This window comes from Melanerpes formicivorus, unplaced genomic scaffold (genome assembly GCF_026170545.1).
Source record: "Melanerpes formicivorus ecotype bairdi unplaced genomic scaffold, bMelFor1.0.p_v2 SCAF_3, whole genome shotgun sequence".
NCBI classification, from domain to species: domain Eukaryota; kingdom Metazoa; phylum Chordata; class Aves; order Piciformes; family Picidae; genus Melanerpes; species Melanerpes formicivorus.
In genome coordinates, this window is record NW_027142355.1 from 28674306 (window position 1) to 28699806 (window position 25501).

General features: G+C 40.8%; 1 protein-coding gene and 1 long non-coding RNA gene across 2 annotated transcripts in view; one reads left to right on the forward strand and one right to left on the reverse strand.

The window, feature by feature from the left end:
• The window catches only part of LOC137458222 (uncharacterized), a 78734-nt gene that overhangs the window by 35669 nt on the left and 17564 nt on the right, over positions 1-25501 (forward strand). The window contains exon 3 of the long non-coding RNA XR_010991629.1: positions 22343-22460. This is a non-coding gene — a long non-coding RNA (uncharacterized lncRNA). The remainder of the gene's footprint in view (positions 1-22342; positions 22461-25501) is intronic.
• Positions 13836-25501, reverse strand: part of TES (testin LIM domain protein) — a 29206-nt gene continuing 17540 nt past the window's right edge. The window contains exons 3-7 of the mRNA XM_068169873.1: positions 22548-22800; positions 21159-21494; positions 17132-17347; positions 16440-16598; positions 13836-15240 (exon numbers count right to left, since the gene is read on the reverse strand). Coding sequence (XP_068025974.1) covers positions 15049-15240; positions 16440-16598; positions 17132-17347; positions 21159-21494; positions 22548-22800 — 1156 coding nt within the window. The 3' untranslated portion in view covers positions 13836-15048. The remainder of the gene's footprint in view (positions 15241-16439; positions 16599-17131; positions 17348-21158; positions 21495-22547; positions 22801-25501) is intronic.

Below are 25501 nucleotides of genomic sequence, written 5' to 3' on the forward strand. Positions count from 1 at the left end.
CATTCTCCTGGCCTAAGAGTTCATTTGGGGGACCCAGAAGCAATAGTTTCCAAAGGAAATGCTTTTTGTTTGTTCTCGAGACAGTTTTCTACTGTTGTTTGCCAGACTTTACATCATCATTTATCTCCAAATGGACTGGTGCTACTTTTCCAGGCAGACAGTGCTTGATGTCATGATCTAAGTAAGCTGCTGCACAGTGCGATAGTAAGAGCATCTAGTAAGCTTTGTTTAAACATAAGAGAAACTGTCAGCTGCATGCAGACATTATGGACAGTGGAATTTTGGGCCTTTCATCACTAGTAAAGCAAATTCTTCACCCACGGCATTTTCTGAGGTAAACCCAAAAGAAGTTCCTCCTAAACCTGAGAACTGTCAGGCAGTTAAATTAGCTGCAGACCAGTAGGTGTGTGCAGCTAGCCAGGTCTCATTCCTGTGTCTTCCTTTCTGACATTTTTTCTTAGGGTTTTAGCAATAGCAGAGGTGATGGCACTTGCTTGGTGTACAAGAGTTGTGCTTAAAAGTTATACCTTGGTATTTCTTGTATACTTTACATGAAGTGAAGAATCCTGTGAAAATAATTTGCTAGATAAGATTACTCAACACTACTGTTACTTCATTTATGGATCCCTGTGAACTTTAAAAAAAGGATTTAGAGTAGCTAATTGGGTGGGGCTTTGACATTCCTCAGAGGCTTCTAATTCTTGTCCTGTTGCAGAAGTCTCTAGGGAGCCCCTTCTGCTGAGCTTCCTCTTCCTATTACCTCTGCTAATGGGAGTGAGACTTGTGCACTACCACGTATGATGAACGCTGGCAGGGTCCTTCAAGATGAGAGCCTTAAATTCCACATCCTACTCCTTTCCCACAGACTTCTGTCACTGGAAACCTGTTCTTATCTAGATGAAAGATGAAGAACTGCAGATACAGCCTTTTCCTCCCATGCTATAGGTGTTCTTTAATGATTAGCAGTAATAGTGATGTCACAGTAAACAATACTTAGAATCAGGCAGTCTTTATGACACCATTTTAGATTATTTTCAATAAAGGAAAGCTGGGCTTTTAAAAAGTATAATTTTATTCTATTTATTTATTTTATTTATTTAAAATGCTGTCTTATGGTAAGTAAATAAAATGTTGGAATTAACTCAGTGTATAGGTTCAACTGTCTGAACCAAGCAGGGGAAGTTTTACCTGCAGAAACAGTATCAGAGTATCTCTGAAATACACAAAATTGCACCCTGGGCCAAGATTCAGAGCATGGGGCCATGATTCAGAGCATGGCAGCTGAGAGGCAGGATACAAGATCCTCAAAACCCACGTGTAATGGCCAGGTAATGTTGCTCAAGAAAACTGGAATGAAACTGGAATGTTGACAATGCAGGCAATCACCTGGAGTAAAACTTTTACCACCTCCCACCTTCAAATTGTTTTAAGGTTATTAATTGACTCAAGGAGATTCCAGAAACATTAGTGCTGTCACCCTCATTTTAAAAATGAGATAAGAGAATTAGGAAAGGTAATGGCTTTCTGTATGTGATTAGTAGTGAAAAGGATAAAAGCCAGCCCCCAAATGATAACACTGGAGTTCTGGTCCTTCATGAGCATCATTAATTTTGTAACTATTGCTGAAAGTAAGTGTGCTATTATTATCTTTCCTCAGAAGTGCATTGCTGTTATTCTAATGAAACTAATTAATTAATTAATGATTAACTAACATAAGCATTCTTGAAATTCAAAATTTCTTATCCTTTGTGGACTTCGCAGTTTGTGTTACAAAATTGCTTTTCTGACACAATCAAAGCTGATAAAAATGTTACTTAATTTTATCCTACAATTTTGGTTTTCCCTCTACAGCTTCTGCCCTAAGTAGTTTCCAGTAAAAAAGATGGTATTTCCTCCAAACCACTCACAACACAGCTGATACTGCTCCTTTTCTTGCTAAGTAGAAACAAATCTTCTGTTTAGGGTATTAAATTTGGGTCAGGTTTGGATGCAGCACAGCCCCAGCTGGAACAGCATGTGCCTTCCAAGTCTGGTCAGATGCACGTTGTACAACTACGCCTGAAGGCAAGTGGCAGTGGTTTACATTAAGAGCAGAACTCGGCTTAGGGCAGCGAGTTCAACAAGTATGAGAATAAAGTTTCTTTCTTTAGCCATCTACACACTCCACCCTGTTTCTCAAAATTGCTGAACTATTTACAAATGTTTAAGAGAACCTTTTTGTTATTAGAAGAATGTTTACACTGCCATGCATTTCAAATGCTGGCGGAACTATACAACCAAGGCCAACCCCAAAGACAAGAGCTATGCTATATCATCAAAATATGTACTGGTTCTACTCTCCATTACCATACAAGGCAGCTCTACATTCCTGATGAGATTTTACTTTGTTACTTCCTAAGTTTTTCACATCACTGCCAGATTTCTTGAACTTCATGGAATGATAACATGTCTTATAAATATAAACTTCAGATTATGTTTGGCAGTTTTGTATGGGAATGCCAAAATCAAGAAAACAAAAAGTACTTTGCAAAAGACTATTAAGATCATTTGCCTGTCCTAATGGCTGCAATTAAAGAGTATACAGTTTCAATAAACTTCACCAGTGAGAGTGAACCAAGCCTCAAAATATTGCCATGATGTTGCTGTTACATCCACCTTACATAGGATGCTAGCTGAGGAATAGAATGCCCGAAGAATTTAGACAATGTTCCCTGACAGAGGACTGGAATTACGACGTCAGATGTTTCTGCTCTGCAGTCATAGTCTGCAGTCTACTAAACTATCTGACTCCTTGTGCCTTTAAACGGGAAGAAAATATTACATAAAAAGGATTCCAACCAGCTTATCTTAATACTCTCAATGCATTATGATTAAAATGCAAGAGACCAAGAGTCCATTTGCTGTAAATAAGAAGTTTGTAGTGGAATCTTCAGTTTCAGAGATAATTTCCCCAACATATTAAAAAAAAGAAAGAAAACAAAAAAAAAGAAAGAAAGGAAAAAAAAAATAAAAGAAAGAAGTGATGGAATAGATGTGAATGCATATCATATAAAGAGTTTTTGAGTTGAAAAATGTGCATTGAATTCCTGGAATGAGAGAGACGCTGTTTGTATTCTGCCCACAGTGTTCTGGCTTTCTATTCTGGAAGGTCATTAAAATGTTTTCTAAGAACTGATGAACTGTTTACTGATTTTATTTTGACTGATTATTCCTAATTTCTGTCCCAAACACACTTTCAAGTTATTCACTAAAAATACCTCCCATCTTGTTTCTAGTGAAATTTTAAGCTGTGGTGTTGTTTTTGTCCATATTTTCTTTGATGAAGGTCTGTGTCCAAATGAGACAAGTTAAGCCCCAATAATGGCTCCACTCAGTCAAATTCCTACACAGTCTATATAAATGACCATATAAATGTGTCAGTACCTATAAGAGCTATACGAAAATGTCAGTTTTAGGTCCAGAATTTGAAATGTGGAATTGGTTAGAGCCCAAACAGCAAGCATGCTGAACAGAGGGTCACCCCACCAAAACATACCAGTAGGAAATGCTGAAAATGCTGAACAGGGTTTTTTCAGTCTGTTCTGAAGCTTGCTAGTGTCAGACAGAACTGGGAGCAGACCACACTAAACTGTTAGTTAAGGTTCTTTTGGAAAGACTCTTCAGAGTGAGTCATGTGTGGATGTGTTTTCCAAGTAGGGGGTGTGTGTGAGAGAGAGACAGAGGAGTCTCTTTTGTTGTAACCTCAGCCAAACTTGGCAGAGGGATGGAGACCTAACACCTACTAAGTTCCTACAACTTTTGAGAAATATGCAGAGCAAGTTAATGCTGAGCCTCTGCTGAGCCTCAGCCTCTAGAAGACAGGAGAAATTTCACACGAGCAAATGAGACCTAATGAATTCCCTCACCTTGGGAAATGCTTTAGTCAGAGTTTATAAATTAAACAGGAGGAAAACCTCGAACTGGAGTTCTCGCCTGTATGGAGTCTCTGCTGCCTAATAAAATGCAGACAAGGATAGAAGTCATAAATACATTTATAAGTGTGGTTTCCAGTTAGGCTCTCTGGAGTCTGCAAGGGATAAACTTAATATAGTACAATTAGATTGTCAATTAATCGCAAAACTACTGGGAGCTAATGGTTCAAGTACTTGGGAATTTTTTTTCCCCAAACCAGGCTCTAGCTTTACTGAGTGCTTTGGGTTTAATTAGAGAAGATACAATGGAGGAATGATCTCAGCTAGAGGGAGAAAGAGCACATTGTGAGCAGGCCATGAAATCGAACTAAAATACACCTATTGTTGGAACTAGCAGATGGGTAACTATAACTTGGCTGGACAAAGCCTGGAGTAGTGATACACTGATGAAGTCTGGACTAGATGACCTTCAGAGGTCTCTTCTGTTATTTTACCATCCCTCAAACCCTGAGTTCATGGTTAAACAAAGTTTGCTATTATTTTGACTATTTTTGTTTAACTGTTACCGCTGTATGAACACTTGGCCTGGATGCCCTTAGCTTTTGGAAAATTTAAGTGGACATTAGTGTCCTGCTTGTTTGGAAAGACAGAGATCAGCTTATACTTCTCCAAATTCCTTCTCTAGCTATCCTGCTGTTTCATTACTGATCTGATTCCTCAGAGTCAAATCTTCCTTGGTAGCATCACAAAGTTAACCTCAGGCAGCAGACTTCAGCACAGAACATCAGACCATTATTTTGCTTTTTATGTTGAAACGGGACACATCTATTAATCAATGTACAGGCACAACTGATTAGATTGCAGATATATCACAAGCATGCAGCTTCAAGAGAATGGATAATTGTTGAAAACCGACTTTTCCTCACCACCTGCTCTCTTTATCTCCCAACCTTGGTTATTGAAGGCTATTCTCTTAAGTTCATGGTCTGTTTTCTACCCACAGCAATTAAACAACTTTATCAACTTCCCTTGTTTAGAGCAACTGCCCTTTACCACCTTAAGTTTTCTACCACTTCATCATTAAATCCAAATTATCCCAGAGTGCCTCCATGATTCGACATTATCTCCTCCAGCTTATTTGTCTCTTCCCCCCCCTCCCTTTTACCACTCTATTTATGTTCATCCTAAAATATCTCCCCTGTACCACCTCCTCCTATCCAAAGGCATGATCATGCTGTTTTCCAGCACAGCATTGGGCTTACAGCCTCCTCCACAGTTTATTCCTATCTTAATACCTTTCTTAAAACTCTTCTCTTTCAGGGCAAACCTTTCTTATTCTTCCCTTTTCCGCGTCCCCCGTCGTCCCCCCCCCCCCCCCCCCCCCCCCCCTTCTTTTCCTCCCCTGCAGAGTATTTCCCAGGGTTTCTGCTATGGTTGCAGCACACGTGCTCAGTGTAGCACAGACGGCATCTGCTGGGTAACTGAAGAACATCATGCGGCTGCTCTAAATAGTTCAGTTACTGGCAATGCAAAAATCAAGGCTTGGTTCATGTAAACAACTCATCCAAGGAAACCGATAAATACTCCCAATATTTTATTGTGCTGTTACATGCTTCTGACAAATGAAAAGTTAACAAATATATAAAGCTCGACCAATTTCTCATAAACTGGACGCAAATTTTTCCTACAACAATGCTAGGCTTGGAGCCAAATCTGAACAATTCTGGGCTTAATCAGTAGCAGAAGCATCCTCTCATTTAGGCCATTTGTCACTTTTTAGGGGGGAGGCAATGGGAAAACTGTGATCTGTTTCATGTTGTTGTAATTGCTCAGAGCACCCACAAAATTCAGCATTGCTGCTGTCCTGGTGGCACAGTAAAGCATGTATTAGAATAAACCTTTATTATTAGAATAAACCAAACCAGGTTGGAAGAGACCTTCAAGATCATCGTGTCCAACCCATCAACCAATCCAACCCACCCAAACAGCTAACCCATGGCACCAAGCACCCCGTCAAGTCTCCTTCTGAACACCTTCAATGACGGCGACTCCACCACCTCCCCGGGCAACCCATTCCATAGCGCAATCACTCTTTCTGTATAGAACTTCTTCCTAACATCCAACCTGAACCTCCCCTGGCGCAGCTTGAGACTGTGTCCTCTTGTTCTGGTACTGGGTGCCTGGGAGAAGAGACCATCATCAGCCTGTCTACAACCTCCCTTCAGGTAGTTGTAGAGAGTGATAAGGTCACCCCTAAGTCTCCTCTTCTCCAGGCTAAGCAGCCCCAGCTCCCTCAGCCTCTCCTCATAGGGCTTGTGTTCCAAACCCCTCACCAACTTTGTTGCTCTTCTCTGGACTCGTTCCAGCAAGTCAACATCCTTCCTAAACTGAGGGGCCCAGAACTGGACACAGTACTCGAGGTGTGGCCTAACCAGTGCAGTGTACAGGGGCAGAATGACCTCCCTGCTCCTGCTGGCCACACTGTTCTTGATGCAGGCCAGGATGCCATTTGCCCTCTTGGCTGCCTGGGCACACTGCAGGCTCATGTTAAGCCTACCATCAACCAGCACCCCCAGATCCCTCTCTGCCTGGCTGCTCTCTAGCCACTCTGACCCCAGCCTGTAGCACTGCATGGGGTTGTTGTGGCCAATGTGCAGAACCCGGCATTTGGATGTGTTAAATCTCATGCCGTTGGATTCTGCCCATCTGTCCAGCCTGTCCAGGTCTCTCTGCAGAGCCTCTCTACCCTCCAGCAGATCAACTCTTGCCCCCAGCTTGGTGTCGTCAGCAAATTTACTGATGATGGACTCAATGCCCTCATCCAGATCATCAATAAAGATGTTAAAGAGCACAGGGCCCAGCACTGATCCTTGGGGCACACCACTAGTGACTGGTTGCCAGCTGGATGTGGCACCATTCACCACCACTCTCTGGGCTCGGCCCTCCAGCCAGTTCCTAACCCATCGCAGTGTGCTCCCGTCCAAGCCATGGGCTGACAGCTTGGCCAGCAGTTTGCTATGGGGGACGGTGTCAAAGGCCTTGCTGAGGTCCAGGTAGACTACATCAACAGGCCTCCCCACATCCACCAGGCGGGTCACCTGATCATAGAAGGAGATCAGGTTGGTCAGGCAGGACCTGCCCTTCCTAAATCCATGCTGGCTAGGCCTGATCCCTTGGCCATCCTGTAAGTGTTGTGTTATTGAACTCAGGATGACCTGTTCCATGATCTTGCCTGGCACTGAGGTCAGGCTGACAGGCCTGTAATTCCCTGGCTCATCCAACCGGCCCTTCTTATGGATGGGCACCACGTTGGCCAGCTTCCAGTCCTCTGGGACCTCGCCAGTGAGCCAGGACTGCTGGAAAATTATGGAGAGTGGCTTGGCCAGCTCATCTGCCAGCTCTCTCAGCACCCTAGGATGAATCCCATCTGGTCCCATGGACTTGTGGGGATCCAGGCTGCTAAGGAGAGTTCCAACCACCGCCTCATGGAACATAGGGATGTATGTGAGTAGCAGGCGTTAGGCTGCTTAATTCCTGTCACTTCTGAGATAAAACTAGTACTCTACAGTCCTGAGAGATGAAGAGGTGTGGAGGCCTAGCAAAATATTTACTATTGTCCTTTTCCACAAAGGCATTCATATATATTGACGTGAATCAGACCAGAATCTCGTAGTGCTTTGCTTGAGCTGGGAAGGAAGACCACATGGGCACTGCTTTTGTGGAGGTGATGTTTATGATGGCCTTCTACTGATGCCACAAGGTATGAGACTCTCCCTTGGTGGCAGAGCACACCCAGGACCTGTGGGTATCATACAGGAATCCTCAAATTTTTGGAGAAAGTTCCTGCCCTGGAACTGCTGCATCTTTATACTAGCTCCCTTCATCCTGTTCTTACATGATGGCTGTTGTGCCCCTCTTCCCTTGTAGAGGCTACTGCTAGTTGAATTGTTGACCCTTTCCTGGACTGCCAACATCCCCTTTGCCACCTACTGCTAAACTTAAGATGCTGATCCAAGCATTACCATTCTGCCCCCTCTACCTCACATGTTTTTTTGGGAACAGATGTTCTAGAGCTTCCAAGCACCACAAATGAGTCCTGAATGCAAATAGTTTTGTGCTAATGGTCATTACTTCAACAAAATCAGATAACTTTACTTCACACCAAACTGTGTTTCACAACACTGAAGGCCTAGAATTCTGCAGGACAGGGGGAAGTTGCTGTGTTGATTGCACATTAGCATGTATTTTAGGAGAAACAGATGTTAGGTTTCCAGAAGTAAAGCAAACATATTAAAAGCTGCTTAAAGTATGTTTTTCTCTTCTTTCTAGCATATGTATAATAATAATGTTTGAGATGCAGCCTTGATCTCAATAAAAGTTAAAGGTTATTCCTGCTACATCTGTTACTAATTCAAAGATTCATTTATCTGTTTCCATTCCTCTAAAACTTCTACAAGGTCTTTGCCAGCCTGGACTTTACAGACTCACAGGACACCTTTTCATTAAATTAAAGGCACTGTTAGGTTCTGACTGTATAATGGTAGTAGCAATCTCATTAAATCCAAAACTATGTCTGTATGCTAATATGTCCTCCAAAAAACATCCTATACAGAACTGTCTCAGCCTTGACTTTACCTTTTCCCAGAGGAAGGAAGTGTTTTGCCTGGAGTTCACATAAAATGTGCTTTTGTAGCAGCAATTAATGAGAACAAACAAACAAATAAAACCTCATTCCTTGTACTGTAAGAGCTACAATATCTTTGCTACTCTTTCTTCATCCAGACTGTAAAAACTCGGATTAATACCCAGGAGATTAGTGATGGAGCTCAGGGAGGAGGTAAATAGGTTGAGGGCCATCAGAGAATGGAAGACAAAGACAGATAGTTGCAGTTGTACCCTGCATCCCAAGAGATAAATGCAGCATGTGGGCACCTCTGCTTCAGAGAACTCCCTGTCCCCTACCTGCCCAACTGAATGTGCTGGCTTGGAGGACAGGGGGCAATGACGAGAAGCTCCTGCCCAGCACAACAGGCACGGCAGGTGTATCTGCCCAGTAACTACCCCAACTTCCCAGGTGCCCTTGCATAACATGTATTCTTCCCAACTGGTCATATTAGAATGCTGTCAGAATATGCAGGGATTAAACAGGAAAAGACAAAGCCTCCTTGGAACTGAATGTGACAAGGGATGTCAAGATCAACAGGAAAGGTTTCTTCAAGTATATTGGAGGCTAAAGGAAAACAACAGAAAATGGGGGGCTGCTGTTGAATGAGGCAGCTGCCACGGTGACAGAGGATGCAGGGAAGACAGAGCTACTGAATGCCTTTTTGCTTCAATCTTTTCTGCTCAGGTCAGACCTTGGGAGACCCAGACTTTGATGATAACAGAGAAATTCTGCAGGAAGATTTTCCTTTGGCCAAAGAGGATCAAGTTAGAGATCAGTTAAATAAACTGAATATCTACAAGTCCATAGGACCTGATGGAATGCACTCCTGAGTGCTGAGGAGGCTGATAGAAGTCGTTGGTGGGATACTCCATCACCTTTGAAAGATTCTGGGGAACAGGTGAAGTGCCTGGGGACTGGAGGAAAGCCAGTATCATTCTAGTCTTCAAAAAGGGCAAGAAGGACCCAGGAAACTAGCGGCCAGTTAGTCTCACCTCCATCCCTGGAAAGATGACAGAAGTGCTTGATCTAGGAGTCATCTCAAAGCATGTAGAAGAAAATAAGATTATCAGAAATAGTCAGCATGGATACATGAAGGGGAAGTTACGTCTGACAGCCTTCTTTGAGGGCATAACTGGATGGATGGATGAGGGGAGGGCAGTGGACATTGTCTGCCTTGACTTCAGCAAGGCTTTAGACACCATCTCCAACAGCAACTTCATAGGCAAGCTTAGAAAGCATGGGTTAGATGAACAGAGAGAACCCGCTGAAAGAGCTCAGATGGTTGTGGTCAGTGGCACAGCCTAATTGGAGGTCTGTAACAAGTGGTGTCCCTCAGGGGTCAGTACTGGATTCAGTCTTACTCAATATATTCATCAGTAACCTGGATGAAGGGATAGATTATACCCTCATCAAGTTTGATGAAGACACTAAACTGGGAGGGGTGGCTAACATACCAGAAGGCTGTGCTGCCTGGACAGGCTAGAGAGTTGGGCAGAAAATAACCTTATGACATTCAACAAGGGCAAGTAAGGGTACTACACCTAGGGAGGAATAACCCCATGTCTCAGTACAGGCTTTGGGCTGACCTGCTGGAAACAGCTCATGGAGAAAGACCAGGGCAGGGACAGTTGGTAGAGAACAGGATGAACATGAGCCAGCAATGTGCCCTTGTGGCAAAGATGACCAATAGCATCCTAGAGTGCAAGAAGAGTGTGACAAGCAGGTCAAGGGAGGTTATTATTTCCCCCTGCCCTAGTCAGGCCTCATCTGGACTACTGTGTCCAGTTCTGGGCTCCCAGGTTCAAGGAAAGGGAATTGCTTGAGAGGGCCAGTCTTTTTTTAAGTGGTGCCCAGTAACAGGACAAGGGGTAACAGGCACAATACTTGAACATAGGAATCTCCATCTAAATGTGAGGAGGAACTTCTTTGAAGGTGATGGATCAATGGAAGAGGCTGCCCAGAGAGGTGATAGAATCTCCATCTCTGAAGTAATTAAAAACCTGTCTGGTAAACCTGCTCTGGCAGGGAGGTTGGACTAGGTGATCTCTAGAGGTGCCTTTCACCCCCTAGCACTACTGTCCCATGGCGGGGGGGGAATGAACACAAAAACCTCCCCCCTTGCCAGATGTCCCAATTAGATCAGTGACAGGATGGTCTTTTCTCAGCTGCAACTTTGGTGCTTAAGATGCATCCCCCACTCCTTATGTTTAAACCTTGTTAACACGTTCAATTGTTTAACTCTACTTGCTCTTCAGACAGCTAATAAAAACACTGCTCTAAAAATCTCAAACTTTGAGTCATAACACCCCAAACTGTCACAGTAGCCACGTAAAATGTAACACAGAAGATAAAGCTAAGACAGGCACAAAGTTACATCACCAAGGCAAATTTAGTCTTCTCATCTCATGTGTTGATAGTGATAAGGCCAAACTTGCCTTCTGCTATGAATCTGTCTTAATTTGGTGCTTAACATGAAGAATTAAAATTAAATGTCACTCCAGCAGTGGCATGATAAATAGAGCTGACTGTCTCTTCAGGCTGTTCCTCACAGCAACTATTTCTGAAGAGTATGTTGTTATAACAAGCTTACAAGACTTTTCTACAAGCAAAGTTCCGCTTTTAAGTGTAGAACTTGAATTCTTCATCCTTGGAGTCCAACATTTTATATACAAAATATGTGTTGTTATTACTTGAGTATGCAAAATCTTAATGCTTCCAGCTTGTAGTCTTAGCTTATCAAGACAAATAGATCCAAAGGGGCCTCCATGATAAACCAGCCAAAAGAAAGGAAAAACACTCAACACTTAATAGCCAATATCTTTATTATGGCAGCGACAGAATGGAATCTCCTTAGTGCTTATTTTCAAGTTCCACTGTCAACATGTTTCAGCTAACACAGAAAGTGTTATTTTCAGGAACATAAATTGCTTTCTAGGTCATTAGAAGAGCGGTTTAACACTCCTAACCATATCCTCACTATGTAGTCACACATCAGTATCTTTGTCCTCCCCATCACCTGCACATTAACCTCAACTTTCTTATGACACAATCCTTTCCAGTTACTGCATAGACATAGATTAAAGTTTGGTTGTCCCATAGAGGAAACACCTAGGTGCATCCGGTTCCAGGCAACAGAGCCAAAAGGGAACAATCAGGCAAGGGAAGAGTCTCAAAAGTTAGCTAAAGACAGCAAGTCAACATGCTTCAAAAGATTATATGGACAAAGGAAGTTTCAGAAGATGGTGCTTGGCATGACACGAATTTCCTTAGCAATTCTGGCTTGATGGAATGAGTAATTCTTAACCATAGAATAATTTGGATCCAGAGAGACCTCTAGAGGTGATCTAGTCCAACCCCACCGCAGTACGCAGGGATATCCTCCATCAGACCAGGTTGCCCAGGACCTGTTGAGCCTGTCCTTAAATATCTCTAAGGATAGGGCCTCAACTATCTCCCTAGGCAATCTGGTATTCCATCACCCTCATGGTAAAGAACTTCCTTCTAATGTCCAACCTAAATCTACTCTTCTTTAATTTAAAACCATTGTTCCTTGTCCTATCACTAGAATCCTTTGTAAATAGTCCCTTTCCATCCTTCTTGTAAGTCCCCTTCAGATACTGGAAGGCTGCACCTGCTCATCCTTTTAAATGAAGGTTACACAATAATGAAGTTTAACACACAGAACTGCACCAAATGAGATTTAAGGCAAAAAGTACAACTGCCATTAGTGCAAGCAAGCACACTGATGAGAAACAGAGGTGTTATGCAGGGTGGCAAGGGAAGTTGTAACAACTTTTCACAACGAATTTTTTAGAAAGGTCAGCTGCATCTTCTAGAATAGATGTTAGTGAGCAGGTGAGGACAGATGCATTCAAAATAAGTAAACCTCAGACATAGTTAAGACCATTAAGACCTTATAGACCATTAAACAAGCCCTTAACCCACCTCCCTAAGGGCATTCTTATGGCATGTCCTGCTACATATTAATAGACCTTCTAGGAGGATCCATTCCATGATATTCCCAGAGGTGAGGCTGAGAGATTGGCAGATGCTGATGGTCCTCCTTTCTAGCCTTCTGATAAACAGGTGTAATGTTTCCATTCTTCCAGTCACTTCACCTGTCTGCCAGGAGTTTTCACATACTATGGAAGGAACACTTACATGGAAAAAATACAAGTAACGTTCTCTTAATGAGACATCCTGTTTCCCTTGGTTTGGAACCACAAATCTGGCAAGAACACAGCACTATTGATGTGATCTGAAAGGCATACACTTTCTGGTATATCCTGAGGATCACCAGAGAAAATTTGTACAGGCTTTGTATCAGTGTCTTATTTTTGCTGTACTCAAAGGATCACAATGTACTTTCTCACCACATTAGCTCATCTGTGTGAAACTTCCCATGCTAGATCTTACAATAAAATTAGGGTCACAATTTAGTGAACAAAAAGTAAATTCACTCCAAGCTCTTGAGTTGTGTATTTGTTGGAACAAGACCCATTGTTTTGCAACTATAAATGCATCAGCAACACTGCAATATTACACAAGACAGTAAGCACTTCACCCTACAACAGGCCTTAAGATTTTTTGGAAGTAACAAAGCTAAAAAGAAGCATGGGAAAATTTCCTCTTTGCCTCCTGTTGCAGTTTAAGCTTTTTCTGCTAGCCCCAAAGCCCCAAATGTTACAGATTTAGGTTGCCTCTCCTCTCCCCTTTTCCCCAGCAAATTAGGCAGGAGGAGAAAAATAAGGGAAAATTATGAAAGAAAGTCTTGAATCAATTTGGAAGTAAAAAAGTAAGTTTAACAAAATATAAAAGGCATTTGAGTAAAAGGAAGGTTACAAAGGTATAAGGAAAAAATGGTAAATACAAATACATACACAAAAAGACACAGCCAGCAAAGGATTCTCTGGATGCAAGAGGAATTCTCTTTAGATACAGTACCTTAGGAATCTGGAACAGCGTGGAACAGGCCCAATGACATGGCTAACAGCAGCAGGATGTCAGAAAGGCAAGGGCAGGAAAAGAGAGCAAGCCAGGCAATGGCTTCCTCTTAAATAGGGTTGGGGACAGGAAGTGGAGTAGACTTTGACCTGGGGACCCCTTCCCCTGGAGAGGGACCAAGTCCCTCTGCCCACCTGGGTCAGGTTTCTTTGTCCACTTGGGGCTAGGTTCTTTTCAGCCCACCCCTTCCTGGGCTGTGTTTAACCTAGCACACCTTCCCTAATGGCAATTCAACAACAACAGAGTCGACAACAGAAGCGAGCAATGCTGATTTTTATTTATAAATGTTACAATATAGCTACCGTAAAACTTAAGAGTTGAACATAAGACTTGCATAGATTTAGTTTTTGTATTTCATTTTAGGCCCAAAGACTCTCCATTCATTATTTTGCACACAGATATCTAACGAGTTTCACTGTAGATCCGTAAGTCTTAAGAAGAAAGAACTACACATTTGGTTTATCTAGTAAGTGAAGCTAACACACAGCTGTGATATTTATTAGACTCAAATACTGGAAGTCGTTGTGCTTTGGTTAAGAACTTGTAAAAATCAAAAGCCTATTTAAGTTCCTTTTACAGAATTACATTCCTGGAAATGCATGTGGTATTTTGTGCCGTGTTCCTCTGATAGAAGGCACAATTTCCAAGAAGAACACTCATTAAAAAAAAACCCCAACCAACCAAGAAACACAGAAGCCAGTCCTGATAAGTGACACCCACTAACACTGGTGGATTTTGTTTATTTGTTTTATTTTAATCTCAGCAAGACCTTCCCTTATATGACCCCCTCCTCCTAAAAAAAAAAAAAAATCTATAAAATAACTCTGACATTCATAAAAATCAAAACTTTTCCAGGCACAAACAGTTATAAGAATCATGATCCACCACAGTTTTCTACTGGTGCAATTGTGTGAAGTACTAGGTGTGAGAGCAGTCACTATCCCTCAAAGGCTTGTGTCCACAATACACAAATGAGGCAACTTTTCCTCTTTTTAAAGATCCATTCTCCCTGCGTGCTTGAGGTCTAGCAGACAAAACTGCATGTGGCAGTAAAGCTGATCATTTTGTCTAAAGTGCTTGATGAAAGCAGCGAAACTAAACGCAAGTTAGTGAAACTGGAAGTGGAAGAGTCACATTTATCATACAGACCAAGAAAAATGGGAGCATTTTCACAAAGTCTTTTTCCATTAGTCAAGATAAAGCACAAAGATCCTTCACAGAGTGAAGTGCTCCCTTAAAGTGTATATAGCTCACAACACATTTTTCCCTTACATTTCTGGAACATGAAGACACTTGACGTAAGACTCAGGAACAATATTCCAGAAAAGGAAGTTATTATTACAACTAAGAAATTAAGATTATATAGCAAGTTTTAGTCATTAAAACAACTTTGGAAAAATGCTCATTAATACTTTCAATGATCTTAAATGCCTTTGGAATGAAGCAATGCTTGGGTCTGTGCATGTCTTAAGACATGATTTTTTTCTTACATTCAACGGAGCAAAAGACCATCCCTTCCACTGGCATGAACTTCTGGCCAATTAGACACTTGCTGCAACAGGAGCATATGAAGCATTCCTGTGTAGCATGCCAGTTGAAGCTGTTGTATGTCACACGCTGAACTTCTGGATCTATGGCATTATGACAGCCTTGGCAGATCTGTTAAAAAATAAAGTGACACTTAAGTGAAGCACACACATAATTTCAAGTCCAATAAAGGCTGGAATTCTTAAGTATTATGATTGGAGAACAGAAACAGGTGTTAATAGAACCCTCTGCACTAAGCCTCTGGGTTTTGATTTTATTTAAAGCAGTTTCTGCTCAAAGTGTGTCCAAGGACAGAACACAAAATAAAGTGCATATAAGAAATTAGTTGCTAAACTGATTAGACTAAATTTAGAAGAGTTATGGTAGTTAGAATTTCCCAAAGCCCAAATAATTATACAAATTTGTCATGTCAAACAGCACAATTCTCCCTGTATTAACCCATACATTTGAAGAGATCAGTTACAAATCTTCCTGCCCATTGGCAGCTGTAAACCAATGCCAAGATTTAAAGGCTACAAGGCTAGGCTGCAATCAGTTTTAAAATCCAGTTGTCAAAAGCTATAATTTTGACCTCAATGAATTTGATGCTTTGTAAGAAGAAAAAAAAATAGCCTCTATAGAAGATAATTCCTCACACTTACCTCAGAAGATTATTAAATGTTAGCTAGAGATAAGAGTTGTTCCATCCTTTAACTGTATAAACAGTTTAGATCTGTGTTTGACTGAACTCCCAACTAATATCTACTTAATTGGTAGATAAAAATGGACTACCATCTTAGACTTCCCAGCATAATTAGGAATCAAGAACTATCATCTTTTCCCAGACTTCTGTCTTTATCTTGTCAGTCACTCTCCTTTATGACTCCTGGTTAGAGATGCAAACAAAGTACCTAGACTGCAGTGGCCACTGCAAGCTTTTGGTAGATCAGCTGAAATTGAATCCCACTAGTCACAATGAACTATGATTGACACAGCATTATTCATCTTACTACTTTACTACCTTACTCCTCCTGTTACAAAATCCTGCTTCACCACTGGCAAAGTTAAAGGCACTTTCAGAACAGTCTGTCCTGTCCCCTGCCCCACCAATGGCTTTTTTTTCCAAACTTATGAGTTGCCAAAATAGTTGACTGCTTTTAACATTTGGGTTTTTTTCCCCCAAAGAGGAAGATAATGATTGACTTGAACCTAAGCTTTCATTCAATTTATTTTCTTCAGACATTCCCACACTGGAGCAAAGTAAGAGTTTCGAGCTCCATAGAAGTAAGTTCCCTTCCTCCATAGCACCAACATGTCTGTGAGGATCTTACCGCAGCATGGTTCTTCACATAGCAGGGTTTGCAGACTGGCTTGTCATTCACCATTACATAGATTTCTCCAGCCAAAACACAATCACAGTCAAAACAGCAGAAGTGTTTCAGATGCCAGTTTTGACCTTCTGCTTGAGTATATTCATTGCTGAATATTAGCTATTTGGAAGACACAACCAAATATTAATACAGTAAAAGAAATGCTATTTAAATGAATAAAGCTAGTCTCAAGATGTCATGCAATTTCCAAGGAACTCCTGGTGATCCCACCTGTTTCAACAATGAAAACAAATGTCTTCACTTATTTGGCTGCTTCATTAAAGAGCCCATAGATGTCAAAGACATTAAGCAGGTTGTTCTCTGTAGCCTGTGCAAGGGGTAACCTTGCGAGGTGCTCCCCCTAGTGCCTCTCACGAGGAAATGGCTGCATAATCTGGACTGCAGAATGCAATCCACGAGTGGAGATTCTTCCGTGTCTCTGCAGATTGCTCAAAATACCCACCAAATCCAAAGCAAACTATAGATATTCCTGAACGTGGATCATCCGTGTCAGTTTAATTTCCCTGCAACTACAACAGCTAAAACTGGTGAAGACACAAACTCCCCACACCAAAATATTATGCTAAAAACCATATTCACTTCTCAGGAGAGCAAACTTACATGCTAAAACAAAGGACTAGGATGTTTCCTACCTCATCACATCCAGCACAGCGGGGTTTCTCGCTATCACAATAATGTCTTCCACAATACAGATTGCCATTCTTCCAGAAGTAGATCATGTCTACTAGAAGTTCACTGCAGGTGCAACAGACAAAACATGCGGGGTGCCAGAGTTTATCATATCCAGCACGTTCTGCATAGACAGCTGGGTCACCTTCTTTCATGGTCAGTTTGCAGCGATAGCAGGACTGGAAAGAGGTATTACAAAATTAAACATGACTTTGAAGTACCACCTATTACTGACATGTTTAATAAGCTCCATGTTATCTCATGTTATCAGACTGAAATGGAAGCATTAGAATAGAATAATAATAAATAAACCAGGTTGGAAGAGACCTTGAAGATCATCGTGTCCAACCCATCAATCAACCCAACCCACCTAAACAACTAAACCATGGCATCAAGCACCCCATTAAGTCTCCTCCTGAACACCTCCAATGATGGTGACTCCACCACCTCCCTGGGCAGCCCATTCCAATGGCCAATCACTCTCTCTGTGTAGAACTTCTTCCTAACACCCAAACTAAACGTCCCCTGGCACAGCCTGAGACTGTGTCCTCTTGTTCTGGTACTGGCTGCCTGGGAGAAGAGACCATCATCTGCCTGTCTACAACTTCCCTTCAGGTAGTTGTAGACAGCAATAAGGTCACCCCTGAGTCTCCTCTTCTCCAGGCTAAGCAACCTCAGCTCCCTCAGTCTCTCCTTATAGGGCTTGTGTTACAAACTGCTCACCAACTTCATTGCCCTTCTCTGGACTCGTTCCAGCAAGTCAACATCCTTCCTAAACTGAGGGGCCCAGAACTGGACACAGTACTTGAGGTGTGACCTAACCAGTGCAGCGTACAGGGGCAGAATGACCTCCCTGCTCCTGCTGGCCACACTGTTCTTGATGCAGGCCAGGATGCCATTGGCCCTCTTGGATGCCTGGGCACACTGCAATTAACCAGGTTGGAAGAGACATTTGAGGTCATCAAGTCCAACCTAACATCCAACACTATCTAATCAACTAAACCATGGCTCTCATGATGAGAGAGTAGTGTGACTTGATTCCACAGTACAGGTTTAAGCAATTCAAGATGAAGCACATGTTAGCAACACAGCAATACTGCTACTTAAATGGATTACTGTATATTGTCATACTCACATGCTTGCAACTACAGACCAGTTCTTAAAAGAACAACAAGCAATTAAAACCCAAGTTATGTTCTACATACTCAAGAGGAGAATACAATAAACCTCCCAAGCTAACCAATTAGACTGACTAGAAGACACAAGAAAATGGCTGTATTTATAGGTGGTGAGAAGATTAAGCAGTATCTGCATCACTGGTGAGGAAAAAAACAAAAAGTGTTGTGAATATTTCAAACTCATCCTACTTAAAGTGGTATTCTAGGGATGCGAGTCACTCACAGCTGTTGTCCAGTAATCTGCAGTTAATCTTAGTATGGGGATTGTGGTTATGGAAAAGGGACCACAGAGACTATGAGCACAACTACACTATGAATAATTCCAAAAATGTACAGTCAGTCTCCTGGCCTATACCTGCTCACAGAGAGGGTTTTGTGAGCAAGTCAAAAAACACAGGTGGTTTATATTACCAAAACAAAAATTGTTATCTAAAGTTTAATCAGCAGTTTGGCATTTCCTGCACTCCAGTTGGTCTGTGGACTGGGTTGAACATCCTGTGGGAAGGTTTTCTCCATGATTCACATCACCACAAGGCCAGCTGTGAATGGCTTTTTGAATTGTGTGCATGTATGCATATTAAAAAAATCAAAATATATATAAAATGTGTTGGTTGTAAAACATATTGATAAGCTCTCCAGATCTATTTCAGACAAGCAATTTCAAAATATAGAGAGATGTCAAATGGGGAGGAAGAGCAGCATGAAAGGAGAAACTAATGAAAAGGAATATAATACTTTGACTCTCTCTTGGAGTATGAGGTCTAAAGTAAGAGTCAGCTGGAAGGTTTAGCAGCTAAAGGGACCCAGATGAGGGCAAGGTAATTCATTTACCTACTGTTTGCAACATCCCCAGCCTAGGTGGTTAAAAAGTACATAAAGAGATTTGCTCCTTTAAAAACATGCTGCATGCCCAATTATTCTGGTTTTTCGGCTTTCAGTCATGGTGAAATAGATTTGTTTTTAACATGAAGGGCATCACTGTAGATATATTAATATTAGTGGAGAACTGGATGTCTTTGTTGTTGTATATTTCAAATCATGTTGAAAAACAACTTGCAATCCAGTCCTGTAACAAAATTTAGTTTTTCAAGAGACTCTATTTGCCACAGCTACAGATATACACGTTTTCAGCTTCAGTCTGAAAAACAGTGTACAAGAAAACTTGCAGAGCAAAGATGCAGAACTAATTAATAAGAAAAAGCATCGACAAGGATGGCAATTCTTCTGCAAGGTATTGAAGAGCTCATCTTTGTAGTGGTTTACTTTGAACTGTTAAAGAGAAGTTGAGATAGTCTCAGCAGTAGCACTCATACCACAGAAATCAGACAAAATAGATACTTTAAAAAAACTAAAATCTAAATCTTCATTATTTAGCACAGGGTAAACTTAGTACCTTACAATAGATAAGCAACTCAGATGTTCATTTACAGTATTAAACACTTTTAAGTCCTTTTTAAAATCACAGTGATGACATATACATGACTTAAAAACAGCATGAGATATACTCAGGTGCTCAAGTAAGAAGTTTGGAAGTGCTAAGAAGGGGTAAGGTAAAAACAAAGCACCTTTTGATACAATTACTCAAGAGGATAGAGTGCCTCCTGCCCTTGACTTAATGCATTTCAAGCCAGTTGGCCAGCAGGGTACAATGCAAAGTGTGTATTTCTGTAGGTCTCTCTCAAGCACCTAAGTGAAGAATTGCTGTGGTTAAACTAAAGTAACCTAGCAGGAGAGAGAGAATGACAGCAACCTATTCGTGCTACTTTTTAACATCTTAGAGTCTTCATGACAAGATAATTGCAAAAATAACTGAATAATTATATTTAGAAAGTTGATAGAGGGAACCAAATGGTACAGCACATAACTGATTAAGGCAAGTGGGCATGTTCAAAGCTAAAATATGTTATTTCTACATTCCATATTAATTACACCAGAAGTAATATGCTATGTCAGTTTAAACAACAAACAATAAACACCAAAAAAAGGCACACTGCACTCCTTAACACCATGGAAGCCATTTTCTACAACCATGTTAAAAACAGTAATCTCCATCTAGAACCTGTATATTACTCATACATATAAACAGCAACATTTCTGGGAACCATGGTATAGAAGTTCTGCCACTCTACAGTGAAGGTCAACCTCCACTAAACTAATTTAGTGTTACTTCAGCAAGCTTATCCCTATTTTGTATTCATAATTGGTAGCAGGGACACGCACAGCAAAATCAAGCAAGTTACATCAAATATTTTATTAAGTTTTGGAAAGAAGATGAAAATTAGGTAATTTTACATACCTAAAAAAAACCCAAATGGAATTAAAAGACCTGAATATGAAAACAAGGCTAGTAAAAGCAGGCATTACAGGAGGGAAAGGTGTTACTTCATCATTTCTTAGTTTCACCAGTTTTTTCAAGTGGGTAATTTTGGGGCTCTTCCCAGAAAGATGATAAAACAGGCTTCTAAAATTAAACTGAACTCTTTTCAACAGAAGAAAAGTGCAGCAATCAGTCTGTAAAACTACAGAAGTTTCTTGATTATTATTCTGTAAAAGCCACCCTGCTACACTATCTCCAAGCTAACATGCTTTTGTAATAAGGATGAAAAAGTCACCTAGGAAAATATTTGCTGAAGTGCACTAACTGCAGTCAGAAACCAGGGCTCTTTGCAGACATTCACAGTGTTTTCCAGTTCCCCTTCTTTCTTTCCCTTTCCAGCTTTTTCCCTATTCCAAGTTAATAAGCATGGTAATTGGGGTAAAACAACCAAATATCATAATATACCTTCTGTTTTGTTTTTTTTCTTATACTTACATACTGAGTTGCCTTCTGGTCTGAGGACTTGTTTTCCATCACTCCTACAGCAGCTGAGGTACCTCTGTCACCATTGTCCAAGTTATTCTTGTCAGGAGCTCTCGTTTCCACCTCCGCAGGGAGCTTGACATCTCCTACACCAAGTGCCTCGGTTTTGTACTTCTTTACAAATTGTTCCATCTGCTTAACTTCATTGGGGGAGAGCTCGTGGCATTTTGAAGGATCCTGATCATGAGCAGGCAGCTGCTTAGCCAACTGCTTTTTCCGGTACTGCGCGCCTTCTGAGCCAGCAACAGGCTGCTTCTCCTTTGGTAGCATCTGCATATACTGCCTAGCCTGAACCAGAAGACATTAGATATCAGATGCCAATTCGACATTTTAAGCAAATACATGACTAAAGCCATCTCTGCTGTTAATGACAGTCAAATTTGTCAAAACCCATTTTTTTCCCCCCCAATAAACATTAAGCTCTTGAAACACAGTAGATTAGGATAAAATACAGCAGATTAATTATGTGGCTTCCTTTTAAGCTTTTTACAACATGCAGAATAGAGCCATTACTTCCTAGAGTAAGTAACAATATTTACACAGCACCTTGTCTCTTCACGGCTATATAAAACTACTGATCTACTTTTTAAAGCTGTACAGATGAAGCTGAAATAGTCTGCCCGGAGGCACACAGCCAAATAAAGTAAAAAGCTCTAGTTTTAATAAAGCAAGGTTAAGTGTAAAAATAAGAGGGTTAACTGAATGTTAAGTAACAGTTGATTTAGGTGCGCAAGGTTTGACTAATTCACTGAAAACGGATATTTTGGGAGGTAGGTCAGAGATAACACGGTTCTAGCATGGATCACACAGCACTGCAGCACAGTGAATTAGCAATCAAAGTTTGAAAAGTGAAGCAAAATCCTCAGAAGGCTATCTACCATCTCATCTACTTCAGCTGAAAACATGCTAGAAGAGATTTGCTCTTTTAGATGTCAACACTGATCTTGTTCTTACCATATACAGTAAAAGCTACATGCAAGACTGAGCGTTCTCCTTAACTTTAAACAAGGACATGAATTGTTGTGGGGTTGGTTTTGGTGGTTGTTTGGGAAAGGATGGAGGTGTTTGGGTTTGCTTGGTTTTGGGTTCCCCCCCCTTTATTTTTTATGTTTTGTTTATTTGTTTTTGTTTTAAAGTCCACACTCTATACAACTTTTTTCAACTTTATTGGAAAAAAACAAGAACAAGAAAAGCAGCAGCATGCCTATCCACATGATATTTTCAGTTTTGAGGAGGAAAAGACGACCACAAAGGGTAAATGTATCCTTCTCCTAAGCACTACTTTTCTATTTCCCATCAATTCCTGCCTTACATGTGCAGGAAAAAGTGAGCTGGACTTACAAGTGTCTGATTCTGAACGGGAGGAGCCCACTCGAAAGTCACAGTATTGATGGATATGTTCTTCTTGGCCGGCACTGGATTAGTCAGTATCATGACATTGCGTTTATACATGGGAATGCCATCATTCTTCAGCTTCGCAATAAGGGTTGTGTATTTTGTATCCTCAAAGAGTTTCCCCACTTTCCGATCTTCCTCATTGCTTGTGAGGATATCATGCTCTTCCTGGCCACATTTGCAGTTACGGCATATTTTTCTGGAAGTTATGGAAATAGAAACAAAGTTACAGCCTCAGCTGAAAATCACATCTCATGCCAGCTGCATGCATGTGTAGTAATATCACTGAGAACCCAAAATCTTGCTTTCAGTGCTATGATTAGGGAACAGACAAGTTATTCTGCAATATGCCAAGCAGCTCGTGAGGCTGTTCTCCATTTCTCCTTTTATATGGTTTGTTTACAGAGATTGTGATTTGCTAGATATCAATGACACTAATGTATTTTGAATATGGTATTTCATTTCTTCAGTTATGCCTTGATACTGATCAGACTCACAAACACAATCCCATTATTACCCACATACCAGCTTTACTACAGGTAGTCTCCCATCAGCTAACTTAAACTCATCAATGCAATCCCCCTTAGCAATCATTTATTTGGGCTTTCAGTTTCTCAGGTTCTTTTTGTACAGTCAAAATTACACACACAATACTGTTTTCTTCCTATGCATTTCACTGGTTATCACAGGGGTCCTACACAGCAGAAACACGTATTTCCTAGAAAGGAAAAAAATGCATACAGCCAAGTTCTGTTCAAAGTTCAGCATTTAAAAGAGAAGATGAAAGAAAAGTGAAAGGCTTATACGGACAAAGCCTTTCAAACATCTCTGAACCAAGTCAGAGGTACTCAGGCACACGCTGTACAGAGAATTTTCACACATAACATCCTTAAAAGGTAGAGGGGTTTACTTACTTATATCTAAGTGGTATTCTTTCATATACAACACATTTGAACTCCTTTGAACAAGGGATATTAGATAGCAATTTATTACCTTAAGCATAATTAAACAATTCACAGATAATAAACAGAGTCCTGGATTAGACAAGCTAGTTTATTATTAATCAATGGCTTCCTCAGTTTCAGACCAAAGCAGTCAGCTACAGTATATGGAAATTAGCAAAAAGTTGAGAGCCATGAGTATTATTTTACCCCATTATTTATCCTTCATGCAATGAATAGCATAAAACTACTAAAATCCTCTCAATCCTGCTTGCCAAAACCCACTGAACTCAAAGTAAGATGCAGAACAATATTAATGAAGTATTAAAGGCAAGATACATACCTTACCTCAAGGCAGCTAAGAAGTACTTGACATGAACATGCTGTAACTATCACAGGCCCATCATGTGGTAAGAAAGGAAGGAAGGAGGACTTGAATGTGATTGGTCATGAGGAGTGAGGCACAGTCAACCCCAATGATATGCACTACATACACCAGGTATGTAGAGTACTATCAATTCAGCATCCAATGGATACTGCCCAGGTCACACAATTACACAGCAACCAAAAAATTATGATAATCTGAAGTTATGAAGCTTACTTCAAATAAAAATAGATATCTCTGCAATATAAATAAGACACTTTACTTGGAAACTGAGCAAAATGAGACCACTGAGTAGATTAGACTCTGCCTTGCCACATAAGAACCTGAAGACATCAGTAATTGAAGCATAGGTTGTCTGACAGCTTGAATTGTGGACTCATTTCTACAACAGAAAAGCTTCATAGGATTTCAGAGCTGATACTTACCTGGATTTCTAGTAAATACTAATCACTTTGCAATCTTTCAGTTTACCAAAACATTCAAGCATGAACTAGCATTGCCCAGTGCAACAAAATCCTGCAACAGTGACAGAATCAGATCTTTCTTTTTGCAGGTTTAGTTCATTATTATATCATGAACATCATGCAGCAATGTGCCTAACAGCAGACATGCAACTTGAATCAAAGCAGTTAGGCCATTTGAATAATAGCTTAACAGATATTCTCTACACTTTGTCAGCTTAAGTCTTTAAACAGGAGTAAGACCTGGTTTCTTTCTTGCCTTTTGACAGGATGTGATCTAGTAACACTGGTGAATGAACAAACATTATCAAGTAACCTGCACAGAGCAGTGCAAGTCAAGTATAATCTTGTTGTTCAGAACTGTTCTGCTTGCAAAACAGAACTCGGAACATCTCATATTGATGTACTGCCCTTGTGATCATGGTGGCAGTGCGGCAGTTTGTGTAGCTCTTCCCACTCTGTACCACAACCAGCTACAGTGAAGCAGCAGTGTGCAGAGACAAGACCATTCCAAGTAAGTTGCAGCAAAATTCTTCCTGAGACCTTCACACATGCTGTAAAAGCCACAACAGCACCTTTTTTTTTCCTTATGTCACAATATGAAATTTCTTACCTATTTTTTAGCAGTATTCTCTTTGAATGCAGAATAGCTTTGAGATTGTGAGATTGTTTTTACTTCCAATGAGAACACCCTGACTCAACTGCTTTTATCATCCTCAGTCCCACCTTGAGGATTAACATATTTCACCAGTTTCAGTATCTGAGAAATTTTCTGTTGTATTGATAAATAGATGTACAGACAGTTGCAAAGAAGTAAAATACAGCTTCTTCTCAGGTCCTTCCTGGATCCCACTGTGAAAACCTTGCATTGAAAAGAATGAAATACTCGCTGATTTCCTCTCACCCCAGACTTACTTAATAATTTAACTGTATTAATTGCAGTCTAATATTACCTCCTTGCTCTTTCAAGATTAAGTGAATGACTTTTTGCATAAATAGCTTTCAAGAAGCTGTTGCAGTGGCTATGTTACAAAATTATAAGTGCAGTGGCCATTGGTTAGAAATGAAACCAGAAAGAATGTGGAGAATTCCAAATCACAGCTGATATTAGCA